Source organism: Lynx canadensis, chromosome C1, assembly GCF_007474595.2.
Source record: "Lynx canadensis isolate LIC74 chromosome C1, mLynCan4.pri.v2, whole genome shotgun sequence".
NCBI classification, from domain to species: Eukaryota; Metazoa; Chordata; class Mammalia; order Carnivora; family Felidae; genus Lynx; species Lynx canadensis.
Window position 1 is genome coordinate 214,181,826 of NC_044310.1, and position 25,259 is coordinate 214,207,084.

At 48.4% G+C, this 25,259-nt stretch overlaps 1 protein-coding gene across 1 annotated transcript in view; it reads right to left on the reverse strand.

Annotated features, from left to right (window-relative positions):
* The window catches only part of NGEF (neuronal guanine nucleotide exchange factor), a 108,659-nt gene extending 84,475 nt beyond the window's left edge, over positions 1 to 24,184 (reverse strand). Inside the window, exon 1 of the mRNA XM_030326480.1 lies at positions 23,984 to 24,184. Within this exon, the coding sequence (XP_030182340.1) occupies positions 23,984 to 24,170 (187 nt within the window). The 5' untranslated portion in view covers positions 24,171 to 24,184. The remainder of the gene's footprint in view (positions 1 to 23,983) is intronic.
* Between the last annotated feature and the right edge of the window lie 1,075 nt (positions 24,185 to 25,259).

A 25,259-nucleotide genomic window follows, 5' to 3' on the forward strand; every position in this document is an offset into this window, starting at 1 on the left:
TTGTTTTGATGAGGTCCCAATAGTTCATTTTTGCTTTTGTTTCTGTTGCCTCCAGAGATATGTTGAGTAAGAAGTTGCTGTGGCTAAGATCAAAGAGGTCTTTGCCTGCTTTCTCCTCTAGGATTTTGATGGTTTCCTGTCTTACATTTAGGTCTTTCATCCATTTTGAGTTTATTTTTGTGTCTGGTGTAGGAAAGTGGTCCAGGTTCATTCTTCTGCATGTCGCTGTCCAGTTTTCCCAGCACCATTTGCTGAAGAGACTGTCTTTATTCCATTGGATATTCTTTCCTGCTTTGTCAAAGATTAGTTGGCCATATGTTTGTGGGTCCATTTCTGGGTTCTCTATTCTGTTCCATTGATCTGAGTGTCTATTTTTGTGCCACATTTATTTATTTATTTTGAGAGAGAGAGAGAGAACTGGGGAGGGATAGAGAGAGAGGGAGAGAGAGAATCCTAAGCAGGCTCTGTGCCACCAGCGCAGAGCCTGACATGGGGCCTGAACTCATGAACTGAGTGGTCATGAACCCAGCTGAAACCAAGAGTCAGACACTTAATCGACTGAGCCACCCAGGTGCCCCGGGCCTCACCATTTCTGCACACAGCAGGTGTTCAGTGGAAGCAAGCAACAAAGAATTAGGATGTGAAAGTCAGAGCGAGTGGGTGGGGAGAATTGAGAAGGCGCCCAAGAGCCCCCAGCCTATCCCCGCTTGCCGGAGGGACAGGGGCTTGCTGAGGTCACAGAACTGACACAACCAGGAACGGAACCTTCCCCCATTCCTTGATGTCCACTCCGTGTGTACTTTCCTGCTCTCTGTCTGGCCCGTGTGGGGAGTTTGAGCATTTGTCCTTTATCAGCAGGAGACCAGAGTGAACTCTTGGGAGAGGTACCCTCAGCTGTCAGCTCCCACTAAAATACCAGTGACAGGTCAGAGAAAGACAAATATCATATGACCTCACTCGTATGTGGCATTTAAGTTACAACACCGATGAACATAAAGGAAAGGGAGCAAAAATAATATAAAAACAAGGAGGGGGACAAAACAGAAGAGACTCTTAAATACAGAGAACAAACTGAGGGTTGCTGGAGGGGTTGTGGGTGGGGGGGGGTGGGCTAAATGTGTAAGGGGCATTAAGTGTGAGCACTGGGCGTTATGCATAGGGGATGAGTCACTGGAATATATTCCTGAAATCATTATTGCACTATATGCTAAGTAACTTGGCTGTAAATTAAAAACAAACAAACAAACAAACAAACCAGTGACAGCCACCTCTGCACCAGAAGCTGAAGTTAAGAATCGAGCTATGGCAATGCCAGCAGGCTCATCCACTAAATATACTAATTAAGATTAAGAAGCGTCACCGATGACTGACTTGTACTTTGAAGTTCTTGAAAAACTGTGCACATGGTTTATAAACCAAAAGGCAAGATTAGAAGGGGAATATATAAAGGAGAACGCTCAGAACAGGGTGATGAAAGCCTCGGAGGCTGTAGAGCAGGATTTTTCCAGTTGTTCTGGAATTGCTGTTTAGTTCTATTCAAATTTCTGCTGCAGCTTAGGGCGCCCCCCTCCCTGCACCCTGCCTTGATAAAAGGTAAGGAGGAAGTGGGGAGGAGCTTGGGTTTTGGGGGTGCCACGTTCCATGCAAAGAGGGCAGTGGTTCCCAGGTTCCTTGGAAAAATCCCTGGGCTCCTGCAAGAACGGAGGCTCAGCCAGGAGTCACAGGGCTGTGGAGCCTGTAGGCCCGCTCCCAAGTCTCCTGGGAGAGGGTTCTGAGAGCAGAGGCTAGGGTGTCTTGTCCTTTCTGTTGCGCTCCCCCTTCCCCATGCTTCTCAAGGCCTGGGATACACTGAATATGGGACTGGTGCTGCTTTCCGTCGAAGAATTTCTGAAGGCAGGGGCCTGCTGGGGGACTTCATGCTGTGAGGTTTGAGGGGAGTATGGCCTGGTGTGCCCTAGAAGATGAAGCATACTGACCTCCTCTTTGTTCTTGTGGCCTTCAGAACAGCCCTTGCAAAGAAGAGCCCAGAATTCCTTGAGGTTCCCTGGAGCCCAGAGATTAGCAAGTGCTAGGGGTAGGGGGCCGCCCAGGTGGCCAGGTGCCCAGGGGCTGCCCAAGCTGGAGAAAGGGTTGGGAGCATGTATGTACCTCTAGGACCAGACAGACATATGGTGGCCTCTCTGGGAGGGATGGTCTCCAGTGGGGGGAGGGCGGGAAAGGGGAGGAGGTGCAGGTGAACTCTGGCCCAAGGCAACCTTAAATACCCCATCAGAGGAGGCATCAGAGTCAGGCTGAATCAGAGGGATGCCTCCGACCAGGGACACACAGGCAGCCATGGAAGGACACCTGATCCCTGCCCCCGCCCCCACGGCTGAGGAAGGGGAGGAGGGTGAGGTGGTTTCTTTAGGGCCAGTCTCCCACCCTCCAAATACCCTAGCCTGTGCTAGAAAAACTTGGAATCACGTGAAGTTGGATTTTGGAAAATCTGCACATGACAAATGGGCAAAGGCTACGAACAGTGCACAGAAACTGAAATACAAATCACTCTCAAAAACCGGGGAAAGTTTCAACCTCGTGTCTCGTAAGGAGAGAGGAAATCCAAAACACACTGAGATCCCATGTTTCACTTCTTAAATTGGCAAAAAATCAGAAGTTTGAGAAGTGATTGGTGAAGCCAAGGGGCAGGCCCCCCGAAATGGCTGGCAGGATCTTGTAGGATTCCGCTTTTAGGCAGGCAGTTTGGCAATGCCTATCAAAGCTCCCGCCTGCAGGCATTTGGCCCAAGGACCTGCTCGCACAAGTGAGGAGGGGTCTGTGCAGGTATCTGACAGCAAGCGGTTGGAGACGCTACAATGTCTCAGTAAGGAATGGGTCACGCCAATTAGAAATTTCTGAACATTTCCAGGGCGCCTGGGTGGCTCAGTCGGTAAAGCGTCCAACTTCGGCTCAGGTCATGATCTCACAGTTCCTGGGTTCGAGCCCCGCGTCGGGGTCTGTGCTGACAGCTCGGGGCCTGGAGCCTGCCTCGGATTCTGTGTCTCCCTCTCTCTCTGCCCCTCCCCTGCTCATGCTCTGTCTCTGTCTCTCCATAATAAATAAAAGATTTAAAAAATTTAAAAAAAAAGAAATTTCTAAACATTTCCATCTATGGAATAAGATGCAGTTGTAGAAGCAAGAAAGAGCTCTAAATTCTGATAAAGAAAGGATCCTAGGGGAGCCTGGATGGCTCAGCCAGTTAAGTGTCTGACTCAGGTCATGACCTCACGAGATGGAGCCCCAAATCGGGCTCTGTGGTGACAGCTGGAAGCCTGCTTGGGATTCTCTCTTTCAGTTTCTCTCTGCCCCCACCCCCAAGCCCCCCATGCTCTCTCTCTGTCTCAATATAAATAAATAAACTTAAAAAGAAAAAAAAACAAAGGATCTAGGATATTTCAAGAAAACAAAAAGAGTAGAAGAGTATGTATTTGTGTGTTTCCATCAGTGTAGAGGGGGAAATATATTCAAATATATTTGGATGTGCCTAAAAACTTCTGGAAGGAGTTAAAAGAAATGTGTCAACAATCAGTTAGAGGAGGGAGCCCGGGCAGGTGAGGAACAGGACTGGGAGGGAAGGAGACTTTAATGTACATACCTTTTAATATTTTTTTTATTTTTTTAAAGGTATGTATTCATAAATAGACAAATCTTTTGAGAAGAAAAATGAATAGGATAGATCTTAGATGCAGAAATGAATCACTTCTGGGGTGCCTTGTTGGCTTAGTTAAGCGTCTGACTCTTGCTTTCGGGTCACGTCATGATCTCACGGTTTGTGGGATCGAGCCCAGTGGCAGCTCTGGGCTGAGAACATGGAGCCTGTTTGGGATTCTCTGTCACCCTCTCTCTCTGCCCCTCCCCGCTTGCACTCACTCTCAAAAATAAATAAATAAACATTAAAAAAACAAAAAAAGGAATCCCTTCTGAAAATGGAGTCAGAGAAGTTATGGAATCTGACCAAGGGGCCTCTAAGAATCCTGCTATACAGCCGGGTAGTGAGTTTGGAGAGGAAAACTGGTAGCCATGATGGGAAAAAATAAAGCTGTCTTATGTTTATACCTTCAAAAAATCCAAATTCCCCCCCCCCCCCCCAGAAATCAGATACAGAAGAAATGGTTATATGCGATCTTTTAATTCTCTAATTAAAATGTTCTCGGGGTGATTTAAATAAAAGAGGCCATTTTGTAATCATTAAGCAATCTTAATACAATATAGCACATCCGTGGGTTAGTGACAAAATTGAATACCAATCTCTAAGAAAGACCTTTAAAAGTGAGACTCGGAGGAAAATTTATCATGATAAAGAGTACTGTGCAGATCAAAAAAACAGTGATGCTGGAAAACCAGGCAGGATCCTGCTCTCCTCATTATTAACATGTTTCATGGGGATTGACCAACGTAATGAGACATAAAACAAATGTTATCAGAACAGAAGTTTAAATAATCATAATTTGGGGGTGCCTGGGTGGCTCCGTCGGTTAAGCGTCCGACTTCGGCTCAGGTCGCGATCTCGCGGTCCGTGAGTTGGAGCCCCGCGTCGGGCTCTGTGCCGACGGCTCGGAGCCCGGAGCCTGCTTCGGATTCTGTGTCTCCCCGTCTCTCGGCCCCTCCCCTGATCGTGCTCTGTCTCTCTCTGTCTCTCAATAATAAATAAATGTTAAACAAATTTTAAAAAACAATCATAATTTGCAGGTGATATGATTTGTGCGCCTAGAAAACCCAAGAGAACCAATTGAAACTATTGAAATTACAGAGAATTCATCCTGGAGCCAGAATAGGATAGATACACTACATGTCAACAATAACAAGAAAGTAGAGAGATATCAGTCATAGGAGTAACAAAACCAGAAAACAAAGAATAACCATATTAATAAACTCAAACAACCTGTATAAAGGAAAAACTTGAGAGATACAAGGAGACTCACATCTTTAGAGAAGCATGGGTTTTTCCTGGATTGGAAAATTAAAAACATGTCAATTCTCATCAGGTTAATATATAGTTTTAGTGACATTACAATTAAAAAATCCAATTACGAAAAACCTGTTGGAATGTTTTGATGAGATGATTATGAAATTCATTGTAGGATAGACAGGGAAGATTAGCTCAAACATTTTGAGACATATATGTAGTGGAGAGAGTCTACTTCTCCTAAATATCATGAAATGCTACAATAATACAAGGAATGTGGTATTACCCCAAGGCAGTCAATCAGTGGGACAGAATGGCCAGCCCAGAAATGAATTCTTATCTGTAAAAACGCTCTTATAGAAGAGGCATCACAAACATAAAAAATGGAGGGATTAAGAAAGCAAACTAAACATCACAAGAAAACTACACACCACTATCTCTTATTAGCATAGATGAAAAGACCCTAACAAAATGCCAGGAAACTGATATATGAAAGGATTATACACCATGACCGAGTAGAATTTATCTCAGGAATGCAAGGTTGGTTTAACATGCAAAAATCAATTAATATAATGCACTATACCAATGAAATAAAGGACACAAATTATATGATCATCTCAGTAGACATCTGGCATCAAAGAGCATTTGACAAAATTCAACACTTCTTCACGATAAAAGTACTCAACAAACCAGGTATAGAAAACTTCTTGAACTTGATAAAAGACATTTATGAAAACCCCACAAAAATGATCTACTGGGACCTCTGCACAGCAGAGGAAACAATCAGCAAAACTAAAAGGCGACTGACAGAATGGGAGAAGATATTTGCAAATGACATATCGGATAAAGGGTTAGTATCTAATATCTACAAAGAACTTATCAAACTCAACACCCAGAAAACAAATAACCCAGTGAAGAAATGGGCAAAAGACATGAATAGACACTTCTCCAAAGAAGACATCCAGATGGCCAACCGACACATGAAAAATGCTCAACGTCACTCATCATCAGGGCAATACAAATCAAAACCACAATGAGATACCACCTCACACCTGTCAGAAGGGCCAACATTAACAACTCAGGCAACAACAGATGTTGGCGAGGTTGTGGAGAAAGAAGATCTCTTTTGCACTGCTGGTGGGAATGCAAGCTGGTGCAGCTACTCTGGAAAACAGTATGGGGGTTCCTCAAAAAACTAAAAATAGAACTACCCTACGACCCAGCAATTGCACTACTAGGCATTTATCCAAGGGATACAGGTGTGCTGTTTCGAAGGGACACATGCACCCCCATGTTTATAGCAGCACTATCAACAATAGCCAAAGTATGGAAAGAGCCCAAATGGCCATCGAAGGATGAATGGATAAAGAAGGTGTGGTATATATACACAATGGAGTATTACTCGGCAATCAAGAAGAATGAAATCTTGCCATTTGCAACTACGTGGATGGAACTGGAGGGTATTATGCTGAGTGAAATTAGAGAAAGACAAAAATCATATGACTTCACTCATATGAGGACGTTAAGAGACAAAACAGATGAACATAAGGGAAGGGAAACAATAATGTAAAAACAGGGAGGGGAACAAAACAGAAGAGACTCACAAATATGGAGAACAAACAGAGGGTTACTGGAGGGATTGTGGGAGGGGGGATGGGCTAAATGGGTAAGGGGCACTAAGGAAGCTACTCCTGAAATCATTGTTGCACTATATGCTAACTAATTTGGATGTAAAGTTTAAAAAATAAAAGATAAAATAATAATAATAGTAATAACAATAATAATAAAAGAAAACCCCACAGCTAATATCATACTTAATTATGAAAGTCTGGGTATTTTCCTATAAAATCAGGAGGATGATAAGGATGCCCATCCAATGGAAAGTCTATCCAGGATGATTAGTCAAGAAAAAGAAATAAAGGATTGGAAAGGAAGGAATTAAACTCTCTCTATTCGCAGATGCCATAGTCTCGTATTTAGAAAATCCTAGGGAATCTCCTAAAAAACTGTTGGAAATGAACAAATTCAGCAAGGCTTCAGGATATAAGATGAATATACAAATATCAACTGTATTTCTATATGGTAGGAATGAGCACACCCAGAAGTGAAATTAAGAAAAGAATTCCATTTATGATGTCAAAAAAGATTTCAAAATATAAATTTAACAGAAAAAGCACAAAACATATTCTGAAAACTATAAAATATCATTGAAAGAAATTAAAGAAAATCTAAATACATGTGAAGACATTCCATTTTCGTGGAGCAGAAGAATTAATATTGTTAAGATGGTATTACTCCCCAAATTGATTCAACACAATCAAAATCAAAATCCCAGCTGGCTTCTTTGCAGAAATTAATAAACTGATTGTAAAATTCATATGGAAATTCGAGGGACCCATGCAAAAACAACCCTGAAAAAGAAGAGTAAAATTGGACCCATTTTCCTGATATCAAAAATTACTACAAAGCAATAGTAATCAAGACCGACATAAGGGTATATATATCTATAGGTTAATGGAATAGGATTGAAAATCCATAAATCAACCCATACATCTATGGCCAGTTGATTTTTTAAAATGTTCATTTATTTTTGAGAGAGAGAGAGAGAGACAGAACACAAGCAGGGGAGGGGGAGAGAGAGGGAGACAGAGAATCCACAGCAGGCTCCAGGCTCCGAGCTGTCAGCACAGAGCCTGACGTGGGTCTCAAACCCACAATCTGTGAGATCATGACCTGAGCTGAAGTTAGATGCTCAACTAACTGGGCCACCCAGGTGCCCCTATGATCAATTGATTTTTGACCATAGATGCCAAAAGTTCCAAGACAATTCAGTGGAGTAAGGATAGTCTTTTCCACAAATGGTGCTGGGGCAACTGAATATTCACACACAAAAGAATGCATTTGGATCTCTACCTCACACCGTATACAAAAATTAAGTCAAAATGGATCAAATGCCTAAATGTAAGAGCTAAAACTATAAAACTCTTAGCTGACAACATACGTGTAAATGTTCTTGACATCAGATTAGACAATGGTGTTTTAGATAACACCAAAACATGGCAAAGGATCTGAATAGACATTTCTCCAAAGAAGGTATACAGTTAGCACATGAAAATTTGCTCAACGTCACTACTAATTAGGGAAATGCAAATCAAAACAACAATGAGATTGCATTATATCCATTAGGATATTGCATTATATCCACTAGGGTGGCTATAATAAAAAAGACAGATAATAACAAATACTGGTGAGGATATAGAGAAGTTGGAACCCTCATACACTGCTGATGGGAGCATACAGTGGTGCAGGCATTTTGGGAAATAGCCTGGCAGTTCCTCAAAGGGCTAAACATGGAATTACCATATGACCTAGCAATTCCATTCCTAAGTGTACTCCCACGAGAAATGCAAACGTATGTCCGCACAGAAAGTTGTACATGAATGTTCATAGGAGCATTATTCATAACTGGCAAGAAGTGGAAATAATCCAAGTGTCTACCAACTGATGAACGGATAAACAAATATGATATTTCCACACAATGGAATGTTATTCGGCCCTCAAAATAAATTAAATATTGACACATGCTATAACATGAACCAAACATCGAAAGCATTTTGCTACGTGAAAAAAAGCCAGGCACAAAACACCACATTGTCTTATTTCATGTGTAAGAACTGTCCGGAACAGGCAAATGCGTAGAGGTGGAAAATAGATTGGTGTTTGCCTAGGGCTGGAAGGATGGTGGGGTGTGGGGTTGAGGAACCGCTAATGGGGGCGGGATCTCTTTTGAGATGATGCAAATGTTCTAAAATTGGTTGTGGTGGTGGTTGTACTTTAAAAACCGTTGAACTGTGTGCTCTAAAAAGGTGAATTGTGTGGAATGTGAATTATATCTCCATAAAATTGTTATTAAGAAAGGAGGAACGTCAATAAAAGTTTGGAATGCTAGTAAGCAGTTTGGGAAAAACATTTGAGTTTTGATCTTCAAAATAAATTCCCTAAATAAACAGCAACAGAATTAAAGCATTAAATATTTTCTTCAAACTAGAGAACATTAAAAAAAAATTGCGTATGGTTTTATGACTTTTTCCTCCCCTTAAACAACTAGTTTTGGAAAATGTGGCATTCCGATGAACTAGGTATATACATCCCCCTTTTAATATTTGCATAATATTCTACGATACATCATTTCTATTTCCTTTGTTTTACTATTATTTGGTTTGTTTTCATTGTTTTTTTTTTTTAATGTGTGTTTAAGTTAGGCTCTCTTTTGGTTAGAGAAAGAGACAGTTATTCAGGTTACTTGAAGAAAAGATACACAAGGCTGAAACTAGGTCAAGGCAGTGTGGGGACAGTCCCCTCCACCTGTCGGGGGTCAGAAAATAGAACATTTGGAGAAGGAAGTCCACGGTTTCCAAATCTTGCTATGGAACGCTGGGGAAAGCAGTATAGGCACTAAGCACCGTGGTTCCCTGGCACCAAGCAAGCATGGGCTGTCAACCCTGTTCAGTCCCTTACGGGTCGCACAGGCAGTACACGTCTCCTCCCCTTGGGCCTCCTGTTCCTCTACTGTCAGGGAGGCAGGACAGATCTTCGCTAAATACTGGGACTAATGTGAGGATGCACAGTGCTGGCACACAATGTGTGGTCGCTGTTTTTTCTAAGAATTATTATGCAAATCAACACAGGTAATATTTCCATCTATAAAAATAACAATATTCCTACTTATGTCTCGCTCATCCAACATGGCGTAAATCAAAAAGGGGACAACAGAAAGAGGAATGAAGGAGTAGAGACATAAAACTCAATGGGGGATAAGTTTTAAAGAATTCCTATTACAAAGACTTTTGCTATGGGCGTGGTCAAATTGTGCCTAAGCTTCCTAGGAGCCAAGGTGAAAAGGGGGAATGTGTCAGTGACTCATTCTACTGCAGTCGGGGATAAAAACTGACCACGTGCTCAGGAGAAATTGCATTGGCACTAGGACGAGCTAAGTGATCTCTCTCAAGGGCTTTTATGGAAGAAGGAGCTTCGTGCAGTGATTTTTAAACTTTAAAGAGTTCCTTAAATACATGGATTCCCGGATTTATGTCCCATTTGGGGCAAGGCTAACGTGGATCCCAGGAACGTGCATTGTAGAGGAAGTCCAGGTAATACATGGACCCTAGTCTATTCCATCCAGTAGAGTCTCTCTCCTGGACCCACAAAGTTTGCACAGGCACACGCCAACAGGCTTAAGACTCTTCTGTGCCTCCTTTGCTGTAAACTGGTGGCTTCTCGTAAAAAACACAACCAAGCACAAGTCATTCTGCAGGGTGACGTGGTTCAGGCTTCTGCCTGAGCAGGGGAGGCTCTAGAGGGGTTTAGGAAGGAAACATGGATTCTCCGTCTCCCCCGTGGAATCTCTGGGGAAGCTTTGGTGGAATCATCTTGGGACAGAGCTCCTAGATAAGCCACATAGGGGTGGTGTGTGTGTTGCCTGTTAACTACCCACTCCGAGTAGACTGGGGGTGGGGGAGAATCGACATCCTTAAGGAAAATGAGCCCACGGGATCCCTCCAGGTGGGCCAAGATTTTCCTCATAAGGGACAGTGTTACGAATCTACTCTAGCCCACAGGCAGATAGACAATGGAGCCACAAAGCTCCATGCTGTGGCGTCAAGGCCTTGAAACGTCTGGCCTGGAAAAATTCCTTGGCAAGTGAGATGAGATTCTTCTTTTGGCCCCCATCCCACCCCCAACACCGGAGTCAAACATCCGCAGAATGTCTTGCCTTGTGCAACATTACTTCCTGGTATCCCTTCCAAGGTAAACCCTTTGTGAAATAGCCACCAAGGTAATTGAAAGAGGCGGCTTGTTCTCTGAAAACATTATCTCTAAACCCGAGACAAGGTCGGGGCAACAGCATTTACCAAATATGGCAGCGTTACTTGTGGATGTGTGCTTTCTGGTTTTAATTAGCCTGCTTCTTCTGACGTCTGTTGAGGCCGTTTTTTAGGTTGAATTCATAAGACCTTTTTGGCCAAGGATAAAAGAAAGCCCAGCTTTCTACTCTCTGGATTAGAGGGACAGAACTCCGGGTTATCCCTGTGCGGTTGCAACCGAGCGTTAGGCTAGTCAAGAAGAGGCAGGTAGTGGTTCTATTTTGCCTTTCATGGAGTTAAGAAAAAAGTATTTAAAAAAATTTTTTTTTAATGTTTTATTTATTTTTGAGACAGAGAGAGACAGAGCATGAACGGGGGAGGGTCAGAGAGAGAAGGAAACACAGAATCTGAAGCAGGCTCCAGGCTCTGAGCCGTCAGCACGGAGCCCGACGCACGGCTCTAACTCACGGACCGTGAGATCATGACCTGAGCCGAAGTCGGATGTTTAACCGACTGAGCCACCCAGGTGCCCCAAGAAAAAAGTATTTTTTAATGTTTATTTATTTTAGAGAGACAGAGACAGAGTGTGAGCAGGGGAGGGGCAGAGAGGGAGAGAAACACAGAATCCGAAGCAGACTCCAGGCTCTGAGCTGTCAGCACAGAGCCTGACGTGGAGCTTGAACCCATGAACCCCAAGATCATGACCTGAGCCGAGGTCAGACGCTTAACCAACTGAGTCCCCAGGCGCCCTCCAAAAACATCTTAATATAATCCTAGAATCATTCCCTTGTGTAACCAGCACCCGCACCCAGAAGGAGAACGTCACTGCCGCTCCAGACAGTCTCTCTGCCCTTTCCCCTGCCCTGCTCCTAAGGGTAACCTCTGACTTCTAACCGCGTGGATTGCTCCTGGCCTGGTTCGGTACTTTGTGTAAATGGAATAGTTCAGAATGTTCTCTTTTGTGTCTGACTTCTCGTGACATCGGCTTGTGAGATCCGTCCACACTGTTCCATGTTATTTTGTGTCTTTGCTGGAGAGTTTGTTCTCATGGCTGGGAAGCAGTGATTCTCACAGTGGAGCGGGCCTCAGGGGGTTAAAACACAGATTGCTGAGTGCCCCCCTCAGAGTTTCTGATGCAGGAGGGCTGGGGTGGGGCTGAAAGTTTGTATTTCTTCCTTTTTTTTTTTTTTTTTAATGTTTCCTTTTGAAAGAGAGAGAGTCAGAGTGCAAGCAGGAGAGGCAGAGAGAGACAGAGAGAAACACAGAATCTGAAGCAGGCTCCGGGTTCTGAGCTGTCAGCTCAGAGCCCAATGCAGGGCTCGGACCACAAACCGTGAGATCGTGACCTGAGCCACCGACTGCGCCGCCCGGGCGCCCCAGAGAGAGTTTGTATTTCTAGCACGTTCTCAGCTGTTACCGCTGGGCACGCCTTGAGAACTACCTCTTGGGCAAATCCCCTTTCCTCTGGAAAAGGAGTCTGGGCTTGTTGTTACTGTTGTTTCCAGAAATCACTGAGGGGCAACACCGAGTGGCAGGAGGGGTGGAGGGACAGGGTGGGGTGGAGGCCGGAGCTGGCGTTCCCAGGGCCAGGGTGGAACCCAGGACACTGTCCTGAGCTGACGCTGGCCTCTGTGGTGAGTGGTCAGCTGGGGTCAGAGAGGATTTAGTTTCTCTGCTGTCCTGTGCCTAATAGGAGGCTGTTAACGATTTGAATTCTTGTGGCCTCGCCAGGGCTCTCTGGCTCCCTCAGGAGTGGGCAGGATACGGTGGGGGCTTCCAGAACATAAACTGGTCGGATACCAGAGGCCCCAGGGTCCAGCTGCGCCCAGCACCAGCGGGCTCACTTTCTTCTTCTTTCCAATGTCTGCCATCGTTCCGGCTTCAGACGCAGGCGGGCAAGGCCCCCAGTGCCCTTCCTCTGTGTTGCCCCTCACCCTGCACCATGTATCATACACCCTTGTTTTTTAGCCTGGGTCCTCTGCCAGATCTTCCCACTCCTTCTCTCAGGGCCTCATCTGCTTCAGGGGTTTAACTGTTTCCCACGGCCATGCCCTCCTCCGAGAAGCTCAGTCATTTGCCTAAGATCACACAGCCGGTAAGTGGCCGAGGCTGAATTCGAACCCGGGTCTTGCGGTCCCGGGGCCCTGCCCCACGGCTGAGGGGAAAGGAGTGACTGCAGTGGACACAGGGGAAGGCCAGGCATGAGCTTAGGAAGCAGCGTAGCCCTAATCAGAGAGCAAAGATCAGACAGGGCACATGGCAGGAGACAAAGCCAGAAGCAAGGCCAGACCAGCCCTGTTCTCTCTGGGGGCTGATCTATCAGTTCCCGGGGCCTGTCCGGCAAGCCCCTCCCTCCACGTGGTATGGTGGCTTCTTCATGGGGAGCCCGGGGCAGTTTGGCAGCAGGGGCTCAGGCCAGGTGCAGGGGTCCTCCCCACAGTGGCTGTGGCCTGCAGGTATCCCGGTGACAATGACGGCCAGTCCCAGGCTTCCTAGTGAGTGGCGGTGGGTGGCCGCCCGAGCAGCTCACCTCTTGTACTGCCCAGCAAGTGTTGGGCGGTCTTCCTTCTGTAGAGCCCAAGTCAGGCTGAAGTCAAGGGACCCGGGAGTGGAGGGGACCCCAAGGTGTGGCTCGCCCTGGCAGGCTCTCAGGATGGGTCTCCTTGGGCTCTTGAGATAGCCTCGGTCCTCAGCTTCCCATGTGAGGGTGGGCCGTACCTAGCTGGCACGGGGTTGAACTGGTCAGTCATTGTCCTCGGTGGGTTCCATTTATTCACCCGCCGAGCGTGGCTCTGTCTGACTCTGCACTGGGCCCCGGGGGAGCAAGCGGGGGCCATAGTCTGACACCTGCCATCATCCGAAACATGAGAGCACCCCATCCTCAGGCTTCTCTCTCCCTCTGGAAACATCTCTCACTTGTGCGGTGGTAAGGCAAGCATTCAACGAGATTAGGGTGCCTGCCATCACATCAACTTGCCTAAGCGTTAGTGACACTCCCTAAAAAGGCTACACTTTTTACTCTTTCCAAGTAAAGAGTAAAGGACTGATCCACTTCTTCAAATTGTCTTTACTTTTTAGTAAAAAAAAAAAAAATCAAGATGGTAAAATGTTTATAATTTTCAATATAAAAAGCAGGGATAGGGTTTGGAAAAAAGGAAGCAGGGGTCATCAGAGCCTTGGCTGTGTCCCAGTGAGTGAAATCTATGCCTTGTCCCTGGGGACTGGCTGGTGGCAGTTCCTGAGAGTCCTGTCCCCTCTGGGCACCTTGGTGACAGCAGTCACTCTCAGCTGGCTGGGGGAGGAGAGGGCTCAACCTACTTTCTCAAAGCCCCAGCAGCTCCTGGAGTGTTTCCTTTATTAAGAGAACTTTTACCTAATTAATGGAAGCTGACCCTCTTTCACTGTTTTCCAAATCCAGTCATCAGACAGGCTGTGAGCGAGAGGAGGGAGTGAGCTGGGGACAAGGACCGCTCCTTCGGGGTGAGTGGCCTCAGCTGGCCACCGCCCTTGGCAAGCTCCCGCCCCGCCAGTGGGCCAAGGTCTGCTGGACGCAGCCAGAGGGACGCCGGCCAGGGCAGCCAGGCTCCCCGTCACAGAGCAAAGCAGACGCTACAGAAAAGTGGGCATGTCATTTCCGTAGCCAAACAGGGATATTTATATGCAGGAAGTTGCACACTCAACACTGGGTCTTTGTGGAGTTCTAGTTGTGGGGCCATTTGCATGTTGGAGTTGCTGTGAACTCATCTATCAACCCACATTCGAGAGGATTTATAAAAAGGCCTGCTAAAAATGACAAGACCGGTATTGATGTCTTAGTCAGCTCGGGCTGCCTTAACAAAATACCACAGACTGGGTGGCTTCAACAACAGAAATTTCTTTTCCCATAGTTCTGGAGGCTGGAGGTGTGAGATCGGGGTGCGGGGTTCTGGTGAGGGCTCTCTTCCTGGCCTGTAGACAGCCACCTTCTAGATATGTCCTCACATGGCCTTTCTTGGTGTGTGCCCAGGAGACAGAGGAGGAAGGAAAGAGGGAGAGAGACTTCTTCTTAGAAGGCGACTAATATCGTCATGAAGACCCACCTTCTTTTTTTCTTTTTTAATTTTTTTAATGTTCATTTATTTATTGAGAAAGACAGACCAAGCACGAGTGGGGGAGGGGCAGAGAGAGAGGGAGACACAGAATCCGAAGCAGGCTCCAGGTTCCGAGCTGTCAGCACAGAGACTGATGCAGGGCTCGAACCCATGAACCCTGAGATCATGACCTGAGTCGAAGTTGGGTGCTTAACTGACTGAGCCACCCAGCCCCCACAACCTTTAAAAAAATTTTTTTAAGGCTGAGGACCCCACCTTCTTGACCTCCCAAAGGCCCCATCCCCAAATGCCATTACACTGGGGCTTTGGGCTTTAACATGAATTTTGGGGAACATGAATATTCGGCACATAACAACTGGCAAAGGAACAAAGGGGGGTGCGATCAAAACGGCTCCGGGGATCCAGTCCTTTTGCCAGAAAGCGGCCGTCCTTCCCTCCTGTTCTAGAACCCCTTCCTAGAGAGTTGGCTTCATCCTCAGCCCTGGAAGGGGAGGACCCTGAGTGCCCCTGGTGCCAGCCCCCTGGCCACAGCTGCCCAGAAGAGAGTGGACCTTTGACCCAGGAGGAATCAAGCCAGAGGCTGGGGCTGAGCGAATCAGATTTGCTCTCCCAGTGATGAAGATTGAGATGAGGACCAGGCCAGTTAAGCAGGGGGGCTCCGGGCTGGATGGCCATGGGTGGGGGGCGGCGCATTTTTAATTGTCCAGGACAAGTCATATATAGGTGTAGCAGTGCAGCCAATGTGGAGAGAGACAGAGACAGAGACGGAGACAGAGACAGAGACAGAGAGAGAGTGTGCAAGGCAGAATGAAAGCCCAGGGAGAGAGACATGCGTGGCATTCCCATCTCCCATTTCTGGTTCCCAGCCCTCGGCAGGCTGGGTGTTAGTTTTGCCCTTCAGTTCCTTGTATTTTCCCAGTAAAATCTCTTAAAGTTGTTTTCTTACCCTGGTTTGAAGGGATTCTAATGCATCACTTCCCAGTGGTCCAACACTGGATGCCCTATCTGTGGGTGTGTCTGGTTGAGGACGTGAGGTTGAGCTGGGTCCATTGTGACCTTGGGTCGCGGGTGGTTTCTGTCCACCCACACGTTAGTATCCGCACAGTGCTAGGCCCTGGGGCCCCAGCAGAGCAGGCAGCAGGGAATTCCCCAACATGGCTCATCATTCCAAGCATGACTCCTCTGGCTTCTCTCTTCCTTCTAGAACCTTCTGTCATCCGTGCAGTGCTGGAAGCATTCTAAGCGACTCTGTGTGCCTCCTGGTAAGTCCTGTGATCTCCCCAGAGGCCCGCAAGTGGGAGGGAGGTGACTCAGGCCCTGAGGAAGGTTTACCGAGGAGGTTAGGTAAACTGAGGTTTATGGAGGTGTGCACTGTCACAATTAAGACCCATTTGCCTGTGCCTGGGCAGAGAGGGGAGTAGGAATAGCCAAAAATTGCAGAATGCTAGAGGCCTGTGGAAGGTGAGAGAGCCGTGAGCTAACAGGGGAAGAAGGGCCAGGGTTTGTTTGTTTCTTTCTTTCTTCCTTCCTTTCTTTTTTTCTTTCTTTCTTTTTTTTTTTTTTTAAGTTTATTTATTTATTTTGAGAGAGCGCACGTGCACACACACGTGAATGAATGTGGCAGGGGCAGAGAGAGAGGGAGAGAGAGAATCCCAAGCAGGCTCCCTCCCGACTGTCAACACAGAATCGTGAGATCGTGACCTGAGCCGAAATCTAGAATCGGATACTTAGCTGAGCCACCCAGGAGCCCCAGGGCTAGGATTTCTGTGTTGGTTTGGGTAAGTGAGTTATTCAAGAGGGAGATCTTAAAAAAAACAAAAACAAAAACAAAACAGCAATAGTGGCAGAGAAGTTGGGGGGCCTTTGGTTTCCTTCACCTATTTCTCCCCTAAAATATTCAGAGGATTGGGATGAACCTAGATAGTCCCCTGTTCTCCTTCCAGCTGCACGGGATTTTGAACCAGTGGCTGTGAGCTGATTTTTAGAAGTACAACCAAATATCAAAAAATTAATAGCTACAGAGTTGATGCACCTTAGAAAAATTCCAGTTAGCACATCAGACCTGCGATTTCATAGGAATTAATACTTAGGACGAAAATAAATAGAGAATATCCTGTAAAGCCAATCTGTGGAAAATATTAACAACACAGGTGGTACACAGCTATGTTAACAATCGTAAACGTGCAGGGTAGATGAGCGACATTCCAGAAACACTGGATTGAAATTACCTGGATGACCTAGACACCACAGAATTCATTTGTCTTCCCACCTAAGGCTCTCTTCCCTCTCTAGTGTGGCAGGGCTTCCCAGAACGAGGCTCACTCTGAGCAGCTGCGATATCTGGGAGCTCTTAAGACGTGCAGAATCACGGGCTCTCCCCCAGACCCGCTCAGCCAGCAGCCCTGGGCAGGCTGGGGTGGGAGGGGACGGCGCTGTGTGGTGACAAGCCCTCCGGGGGTTCTGAGAAATTCTCCTCTTCAGCCTTCTGCGACAGGACCTCAGTGAGGCTGAAAGTCTTTTGAAACCGAGGGTAGGAGGGTGTGTTTGTACGTTGTGCGGGGTGGGCTGGGGCGGGGCCGTCCACGGCTTTCCTCAGGCCCCCAGAGGGCGAAGACCACCGCTCTGATGTTCCTGCACCCCGTTTCTCTGCCGCTTATTGCCGTGTTCGTGAATCCGTGCGCTTTAATCATAAATAACCCAAACCTTGCTGGGCCATCGGCTAGGGACATCCAGCATGAACAAAGTGGCCGGTGGGTACGTGGGACCTCCCCACACCAAGGAGACCCTCGAGGACCTAACCCGGGGCTGCCCAAACCCCCCAAATCACAGCAGAACTGGCTGGCACTGTCTCCTCAGAGCCTGGGTCTCTTTGTGTTTGTGCCCCTTCCCGAGTCCATGCTGTCTGTCCGTCTGGGCTGCTCCTTTTATTCCTCCTGACAGGGCTCTGGGTGTGGCTTCCAGCTTAGACCGACCGTTGGGTCCATGCTGGTGCCCCACGTGGTCCCGCCATCTAGCTCCTCAGAGCTCTGTCCTCCAGGGCTCCACCCGAGGGCCGGGCCCACTCAGTCCACAGTGAAGCCCACAGAGACTCCTGTTCATCCACTGACCCCTTCCTCTATCCAGTGACTGCCAAGCACCCACATGCCCCTGGCCCTGCTGTAAAGGATGAGTGGGTCCGATGGTCATAGCACCCGACCATAGGCCACGCTGAGGTCTCCTGGGGCTACAGCTGGCCAGCCCCCACTCCAAACTCCACCTGGCGGGGTTCTCTGGTCCTGCAGAACCTGGTACATAGCACAGATGCTCAAATCACAGACCAGGGTCTGCTTCTCCAACTCGGCCACTGCTGTGTGGCCACCCCCCCACCCCGGTGTAATCACCAGGGTCCTTATAAGAGGAGAGCAAGAGGGGCAGAGACAGATTTGCAGGTGCTACCATTGGTGGCTTTGAAAAGGGAAGAGGAGGCCACAGGACAAGGAATGGGGGCGGTCTCGAGAGGCTGGAAAAGACAAGGAAATGTTGTCCCCAGGAGCTTCCAGAAGAAAAGTGGCCCAGATGACACCTTGATGTTAGCCCAGTGAGACCCATTTTGGACTCCTGTCTTCAAGAACTGAAAGGTGATGTGTCTATATTGTTGTTAAGTCACTAAGCATGTGCTCATTTGTTACAGCAGCAACATGAAGCTAATACACTCTTTCCAAGTGGAGCCCTAAATCCTGGAGGTTCACCCACCATTGATTTCCTCAAATTTTCTTTCCTTCCTTCCTTCCTTCCTTCCTTCCTTCCTTCCTTCCTTCCTTCCTCTTTCTTTCTTTCTTTCTTTCTTTCTTTCTTTCTTTCTTTCTTTCTTTCTTTCTTAGAGAGACAGAGCACGAGCATGAGCCGGGGAGGGGAAGAGAGAGAGAGAGAGAGGGAGACACAGAATCCGAAGCAGGCTCCAGGCTCGGAGCTGTCAGCACAGAGGCCGACGTGGGGCTCAAACTCACGAGCTGTGAGATCATGACCTGAGCCGAAGTCGGACGTTTAACAGACTGAGCCACTCAGGTGCCCCATCCTCAAACTCTTTCCATACCAGCAGTTACCAGACTTGGCTTTTTCAGATTAGAGCATTATGGTTTTGCCAGAAAAAGTACCTTCACTTGTCAAGAAATACTCACTGGAGGGAAATAATTACTGGGTCAGATGAGCTGAGACCTTGGGCAGGTGTACCGTCTCCCCTATGGACAACAGGCAGACCTGAGTGGTGCCATCAGGGGAAGGGAGTTTCCCAAAGCTGGTTGGGCTCCAAGCCCTTGTAGCAGGAGGGCAGACTTGTCCGAGGACATCAGTTCTCTTTACATTTGAGGGTTCTCATGTACACTTTCGTGCTGAGTGCTCAGTTTTCTATGTGAACTGATACATCTCTACTGCTTTAAGTCAACTTTTATATTAGAAAAGAGGATCTATTCTTTTTTTTCTCTATTGGGATAACAGTGAAAACCAAGCCCGATAGAGTCATCATCTCACGGAACATTCAGGGCAGTCCTAATGATCATTACTACCTTTGCCCCATGTCCTCCATGTGTACCATGGAGGACGTAGAAGTTCAGAGAGGTTAACCAACTCAGCGAACGTCACACAGCCAGAACGTGGCGGAGGCAGCCTGGCTCCGGCAAAGAGCAGGATTTCTAAACTATTCCTTGCCACCTTTAACTTAGGACATTCTGACGTGGAGCAAACAGCCTTTCCTGAGAAAACAGCCTTGTAAGATTATAGAGAATTCAGAGAGAGATAAAAAGGAGACAGTGACCCAGCCTGGGGCCAAGCAGTTAGAGTATGGCCACCTTGGCCTCCAAAGCCTGTGCCCCGCCCCCAGTTAAAAGATGCATGCACATGTACCCATGCTCCTTTATTTTGACAATTTCTGTGATATTTCTCCAAGGGATACACAAATAATAATGTTTTTCCAAACACAGCCTAGGTGGGTCTATTTATATTAGATTCAGCATCAAGATGGCTTCCTTGTGACCCCCAGCTAGAATCTCTCCGTGTCTCACCGTTGACTTGGAACCCAAGTTTGCCTAATACAAGGGACTTCGGTCTTTGCCTCTGGACAGGTTCCCAAGAGGCCAGAAAACTGCAGAAAGAACGTTCCAGGGAACAGTTCTGATACCGCAGGCACTAGGAAAAATTGTCCAAGTGCCAGCTGCCTTTTCACTCCGGAAACAAAAAACCTTACCATCATTTTGAAGTTCAAAGCTAACTGCCTTAAAAAGGAACTTCAAGAAAAGAAGGCTGTCCGGCATTCAAGAATCCACCAAGGAATGTTTTTATCACTCAGATGAGAGCAAAAAAAAATATCTTCATAGACATACTCACTTTCATGAGTGGATTTAGGTCTATAGAGCATCATGAAAAATAAAGCCCATTATGCCAGGGTTTTATAAACGTAAAAATGCTTGGAAGTTTTTTGTCCCATTAGTGGGATTTAACGGGAATCTGTTTTGGCTCAGCGATGCCGAGTGAATCAGCTGTGAGTGGAAATTGGGTTTTCTTAACCTACCTGTTTGGACAGCAGTAAGGAGGGGAGGAGAGGCAGCCGAGGGGCCCTGGGAAAGGGGCAGGGGTTGTCCGTCTTTGTCACATCTTAACGGCCCAGGGCAGGCGTGCAGCAGACACTGACTGGCTGAAGGCAGTGCTAACAGGTCAGTGTGGCAGGAGCTCACTGCTGGTGGCGGGGGGCGGGGGGGGATTGAAACACTGACACAAGCAGGTCGTATGAACTTGTACTCGGGATTGAGCAACACTTCCTGAGTCAGCCACAGAGAAAAACCCTTGCCACTTCCAGATAGGACCTGGGGGTCAGGGTCCTCAGGCCCAGCTTGCCTTCCTTCCTTATCCCAGCTGGTCCCTGCCCCAGGGGATCCCAAGCTTCTCTGAGCCTCTGAAGGCATCATCCGAGATGCTTGTTCTCTGGGAAGCCTGTCCTGGAGGCTTTGTCTCTGGAGGAAGCATACTCATTAAATAATAATGAGTCAGCGCCCCATTTTTAGACTCATCAAAGACCTGGAAAACTGACGGGCAGAGCTTCTAGCCGTGGGAGACACCGGTGCTGGTGTGTGAACCTCCAGCCGAAAGTGAAGGCAACTGAGGCAAGGCCAGCTAGTGCTGGAGTACGAGTGCAGGGTGAGTTCCCCGTGGGGTGTGTTGGCCATACAGACGCCCCACTGTGATCTCCAGGAGGCTTTGGGGTCCAGGCATCGTGGGTGGCGGACCCCCTCCACCCACCCTCCCTCCTCTCCAGCACACCTGTCCTCATGCTTCACCAGGTCCACACCTCTGCCTCTTCCCATCCCATGCCCTGGGGGGCTCCCGCTCCACCTTGCTAAAACTCTGCTGTCCCTTTCCCGAGAGTGTGCTATTTGAAGAGCTTGCGACATTCTGTTAGGGTAAGTGTGAAAAAAATGACCTTATTTTCAAGTTAGAGAGCCTGCTTTATAATACATGAAACCCTACCCATCAATTCTCCTCTTGTAAATAATTAAGAAGTGATGTAAGGTTGTTTAATGACACTCAGCCCCAAGGCCACTTCTCCACGCATCCCTTTGATGATAACCCCCACCTTCATTCCCCCGTCCCAAAGGGTGGGCCAGTTGAGGGAGAAAGAGTGAGACGTGGCCTGACTCAGGTTCCCAGACACCCAGGTTCTTAATTAGCCACTTGAGCTATTCTCCCAAAAAACACGAAGAGATGTTCCAGGCAAACGCCCCCCCCCCCCTTTTTAACATTTATCTATTTTTGAGAGAGAGAGAGAGACAGAGACAGAGACAGAGCACGAGCAGGGGAGGGGCAGAGAGAGAGGGAGACACAGAAGCTGAAGCAGGCTCCAGCTCTAAGCTGTCAGCACAGAGCCCGACGTGGGGCTCGAACTCACGGACTGTGAGATCCTGACCTGAGCTGAAGTCGGCCGCTCAATCGACTGAGCTACCCAGGCGCCCCTAGTGCTCAGTCTTTTGCCCTGACCCAGTGTGGCCTCTGGGGACTCTCAAGGACAACTGCCAATCAGGGAAAGGGGTGCAGGCTGACAGTCTTCCCTTGGGTATTTCCTCCATGCCTGGAGCTCCACAGCTCCCAAAGTGGGGAAAGGTGACCCCAAGGTGAGGAGGCTGAGGGGAGCTCCCTGAGACGCCAAGGAGAGTTCTGGAAAGAAACGCCGGTAGGCTCAGAGATGTAACCTCCTGGCTGAGCACACCAAAATGCCTCTGAGCCCCACAATCCACCCCCATCTCTGGAGTGAGGAGGGTATACTGTGCCCCCTTCCTGGAGGGAGTGCCCCTAACCTGGCCTTGGGGTTCTGATTCTCCTCTGTCACCCTGGTCGCATCTGTGCCCCCAGCCCCTTTGGGAAGCCTCACCTGCCCAAGGTGCTCGGCAGTTGTTTGATGAAGGAATAAAGGAAGGAATTGTGTCATTCTGTGGTGGTGCCAGGGGTAACTCCAGGCGACAGAGCTGACTCCTTACTTGGGGAGGCAAAGGGCTCATGTGCGTGGGGGACGCTGGACTTCGGGCTGGCGGGCCCGCTGGCTGCCCAGACAGGGTCTGCAGCGGAGCCAGTAAGGCTGGGCTGTTAGATCGGCCTCCGCTGAGCCTCTGGGCTGCTTTGTCCGCTGATGTAAGCCCCCTGGGCCTCCGAGCTGAGGCCAGAGAGGCCTCCCACAGGCAAGGTGGGGCTCTCCAGGCAATTGTCTTCCTCCATCTCGGGCCACCGGGGACAAAGCTGTGGCCCCCTACTCACACTGCCTTGGTTCTAGCCCCCCTCTCCAGGGGCCGGAGGAGGGGGTCCTCCCAAGGGAGGGGTTTGCAAGACACAACACTTGGGACTCCAGGAAGGGGCGGGGTTGAGAGTGGGGCTGAGGAGATGGTCTGATGTCTGATTTCCCAGAAAGCTTAGGACACCCACGGAGACACTAGTTCCCAGTGCTGTGAGCTGCGCAATGCCAAGGGCACTGGAGAAGGGGCAGGAATGAAAAAGGAAGCGAAAGCCTGAGTGAGAAACGGAGAGGGGAGGATAGAGATGTGATGGTGGGCGGGGAGGGGGTAGGCAGTTGGGACGTTCCCACCAATGGTCTCACTGCATTGACACGAGCCTTTGCCCGAAAGGCAAACACGTGTGGGCAGTCGGCACAACACGGCAGAACGGTCACGCGTACGGGAGCAGCGGGTCCTACCTGAGCTTTGCCAATGACCGCGAACGTCCCGAATTTCAAACCGAGAGACAGAATGAAAGAAACTACCCCACCACATCCAAGAGCACGGTGTCCCCAGACATTTGAGTCACACCATGCTTTGGCTTGACGCCAGACAGGTGTGCAAGTCTGGAAGGTTGGGGGGAGCGGGCCTTTTGTCCTTTTGAGATGGGACCCTGAGCAGCAGAGGCCCCGGCAGAGGGGGCAGCATTGCGATGGGCTACCACTTCGGGGCTAAGATTTCCGTTCCCAGGTGTGCTTCCTGACCTTGAGATTTGAGCCACGGCACATAGTAATCACGGTTTGTTTGGCCCTTCACAGTTTACATACACGTTTTTTTATTACGGCTGGAGCCACGAGCAAGTGACCTAGGCGGCCACACAGGGCTCTGCTCTTAGAAAAGCCCCTCACTTGGTTTAATGCTCTACTGTTGCCATTCTTAATAATTTTTCATTCTTAATTTTTGAAATTCTTAATTAATTTTGAACCTAGGGCCTCACAAATTCATCTTTCATGGGGCCCTGCAAATTATGTAGTCAGTCCTGGGTTATTATTTTTTTAATCTCACTTGCCCCCCCCCCCAGAGCCATCACAGGAGAAGAGCCTGGAATGGATCATTACCCCACTTCACAGATGGGGAAACTGAGTCCCGGGAGGCTGTGGTGAAGCCAAGACTAGACTTGGTCTCCACAGTGAAATCTGGGGCTGTCTTCTCTCTTGGGGCTGTCTCTCAATGAGTGGGTGGGTGGTGGCCTCCTTCCCCTTCACGCACCTGCCTGGGGTGTCTCCAATCCTGCCAAAACCCCCATTCCATCTCTTATTTCATTTTCTTTCATTAAAAATACCAAGATCATTTGCTCACCTGCCAATGAGGTGCTCCTGGGGAGTTGGGCCCCCCTCGACGACTCCTTCACCTCTCCTCTGTCTTGTCTGGGGCCCCAGAGCAAGCCGCCGTGTCCCCAGCAAGATCTGTGCACCCTCCACCCCGTCTCAGAGAGCCTGCAGCCAGGCAATTTGTCCTCTCCTGGAGAAGGCTCCCTGTGAAGCATTTCTGACCTTCAGACCCACGTCGGCTCAGAGCTGGCCCCGTGCCCGTGACAATCACTTCCTGGCTGGGTGTTTACCTTCCTGGGCTCCATGGGCCCAGACAGGGTGGAGGCTGAACACCTGGCCAGAGGATACAGGAATGCAGGTGCTTACCCATGGTCAAGGCCGGCAACGGCCGTCACCAAACCCTGGTACAAGGTAACAGGCCCAGTGGTCCCGTGGCACACCTGATCCCTCACCCCTCAGCAATAGCTAGGCAGCCACACGGCACTAGAATCTGAAGCTTGGGAATGCGCTTGGGGTCCCCCAGGGTTCCGTTCACTTCTTGCACGTTGCCATCGTGCCTCAGCTTGATCACTTCCGGGTGTGGGACACTCGCCATTTTGTGAGGGAACTTGCTCCATTATCATTCTTGCTAGCACCTACCTTCTATTCGGGGACAGGTACCGAGCTAAGTCCTTTATTTAAGCACTTCAAGTAATCCTTGTGTATTCTCTATGAGCAGAGACTTCTACCCATTTTAAGAATGCCAGAACAGAGGCTCAGAGAAGTTGATCATCTTGCCGAAGGTCACACAGCTAGTAAGTTGGGGATCCAGGATTCAAACTAGCCCAGTTGGTTCTAGAACCTGGATTCTTAACCACTACCATCATTTGCCAAGTTTAATTGTCAGAATGTTCATTTTTGTAAACTCAAATCAGCCATTGTGTTCGCTATCTCTTGCTGGCCACAAATTAATCCCAGACGGGGTGGCTTGAAACAGCACACATTTGTTGTCTCACAGTTTCTGTGGGTCAGGCATCAGGGCACAGCTTAGGTGGTTCTCTGCTCAGGGCCTCACACAGGCTGTAATGCAGGTGCTGGTGGGGCTGGGATTATGTATCAAAGCTCCACTGGGGAAGGGTCTCCTTCCTTTTGCTTAAGAGGTTGTTGGCAGCATTCAGTTCCTTGTGGGCTGTTGGGCTGAGGGCCTCAGCTCCTCACTGACTGTTGGCCTAAGGCCACCACATGGGCCTCTCTACTATGACACCTTGTCACCAGGAAGATGGAAGTCACTGTCTTTTGTAGTCTACTCACAGAAGTAACAGCCC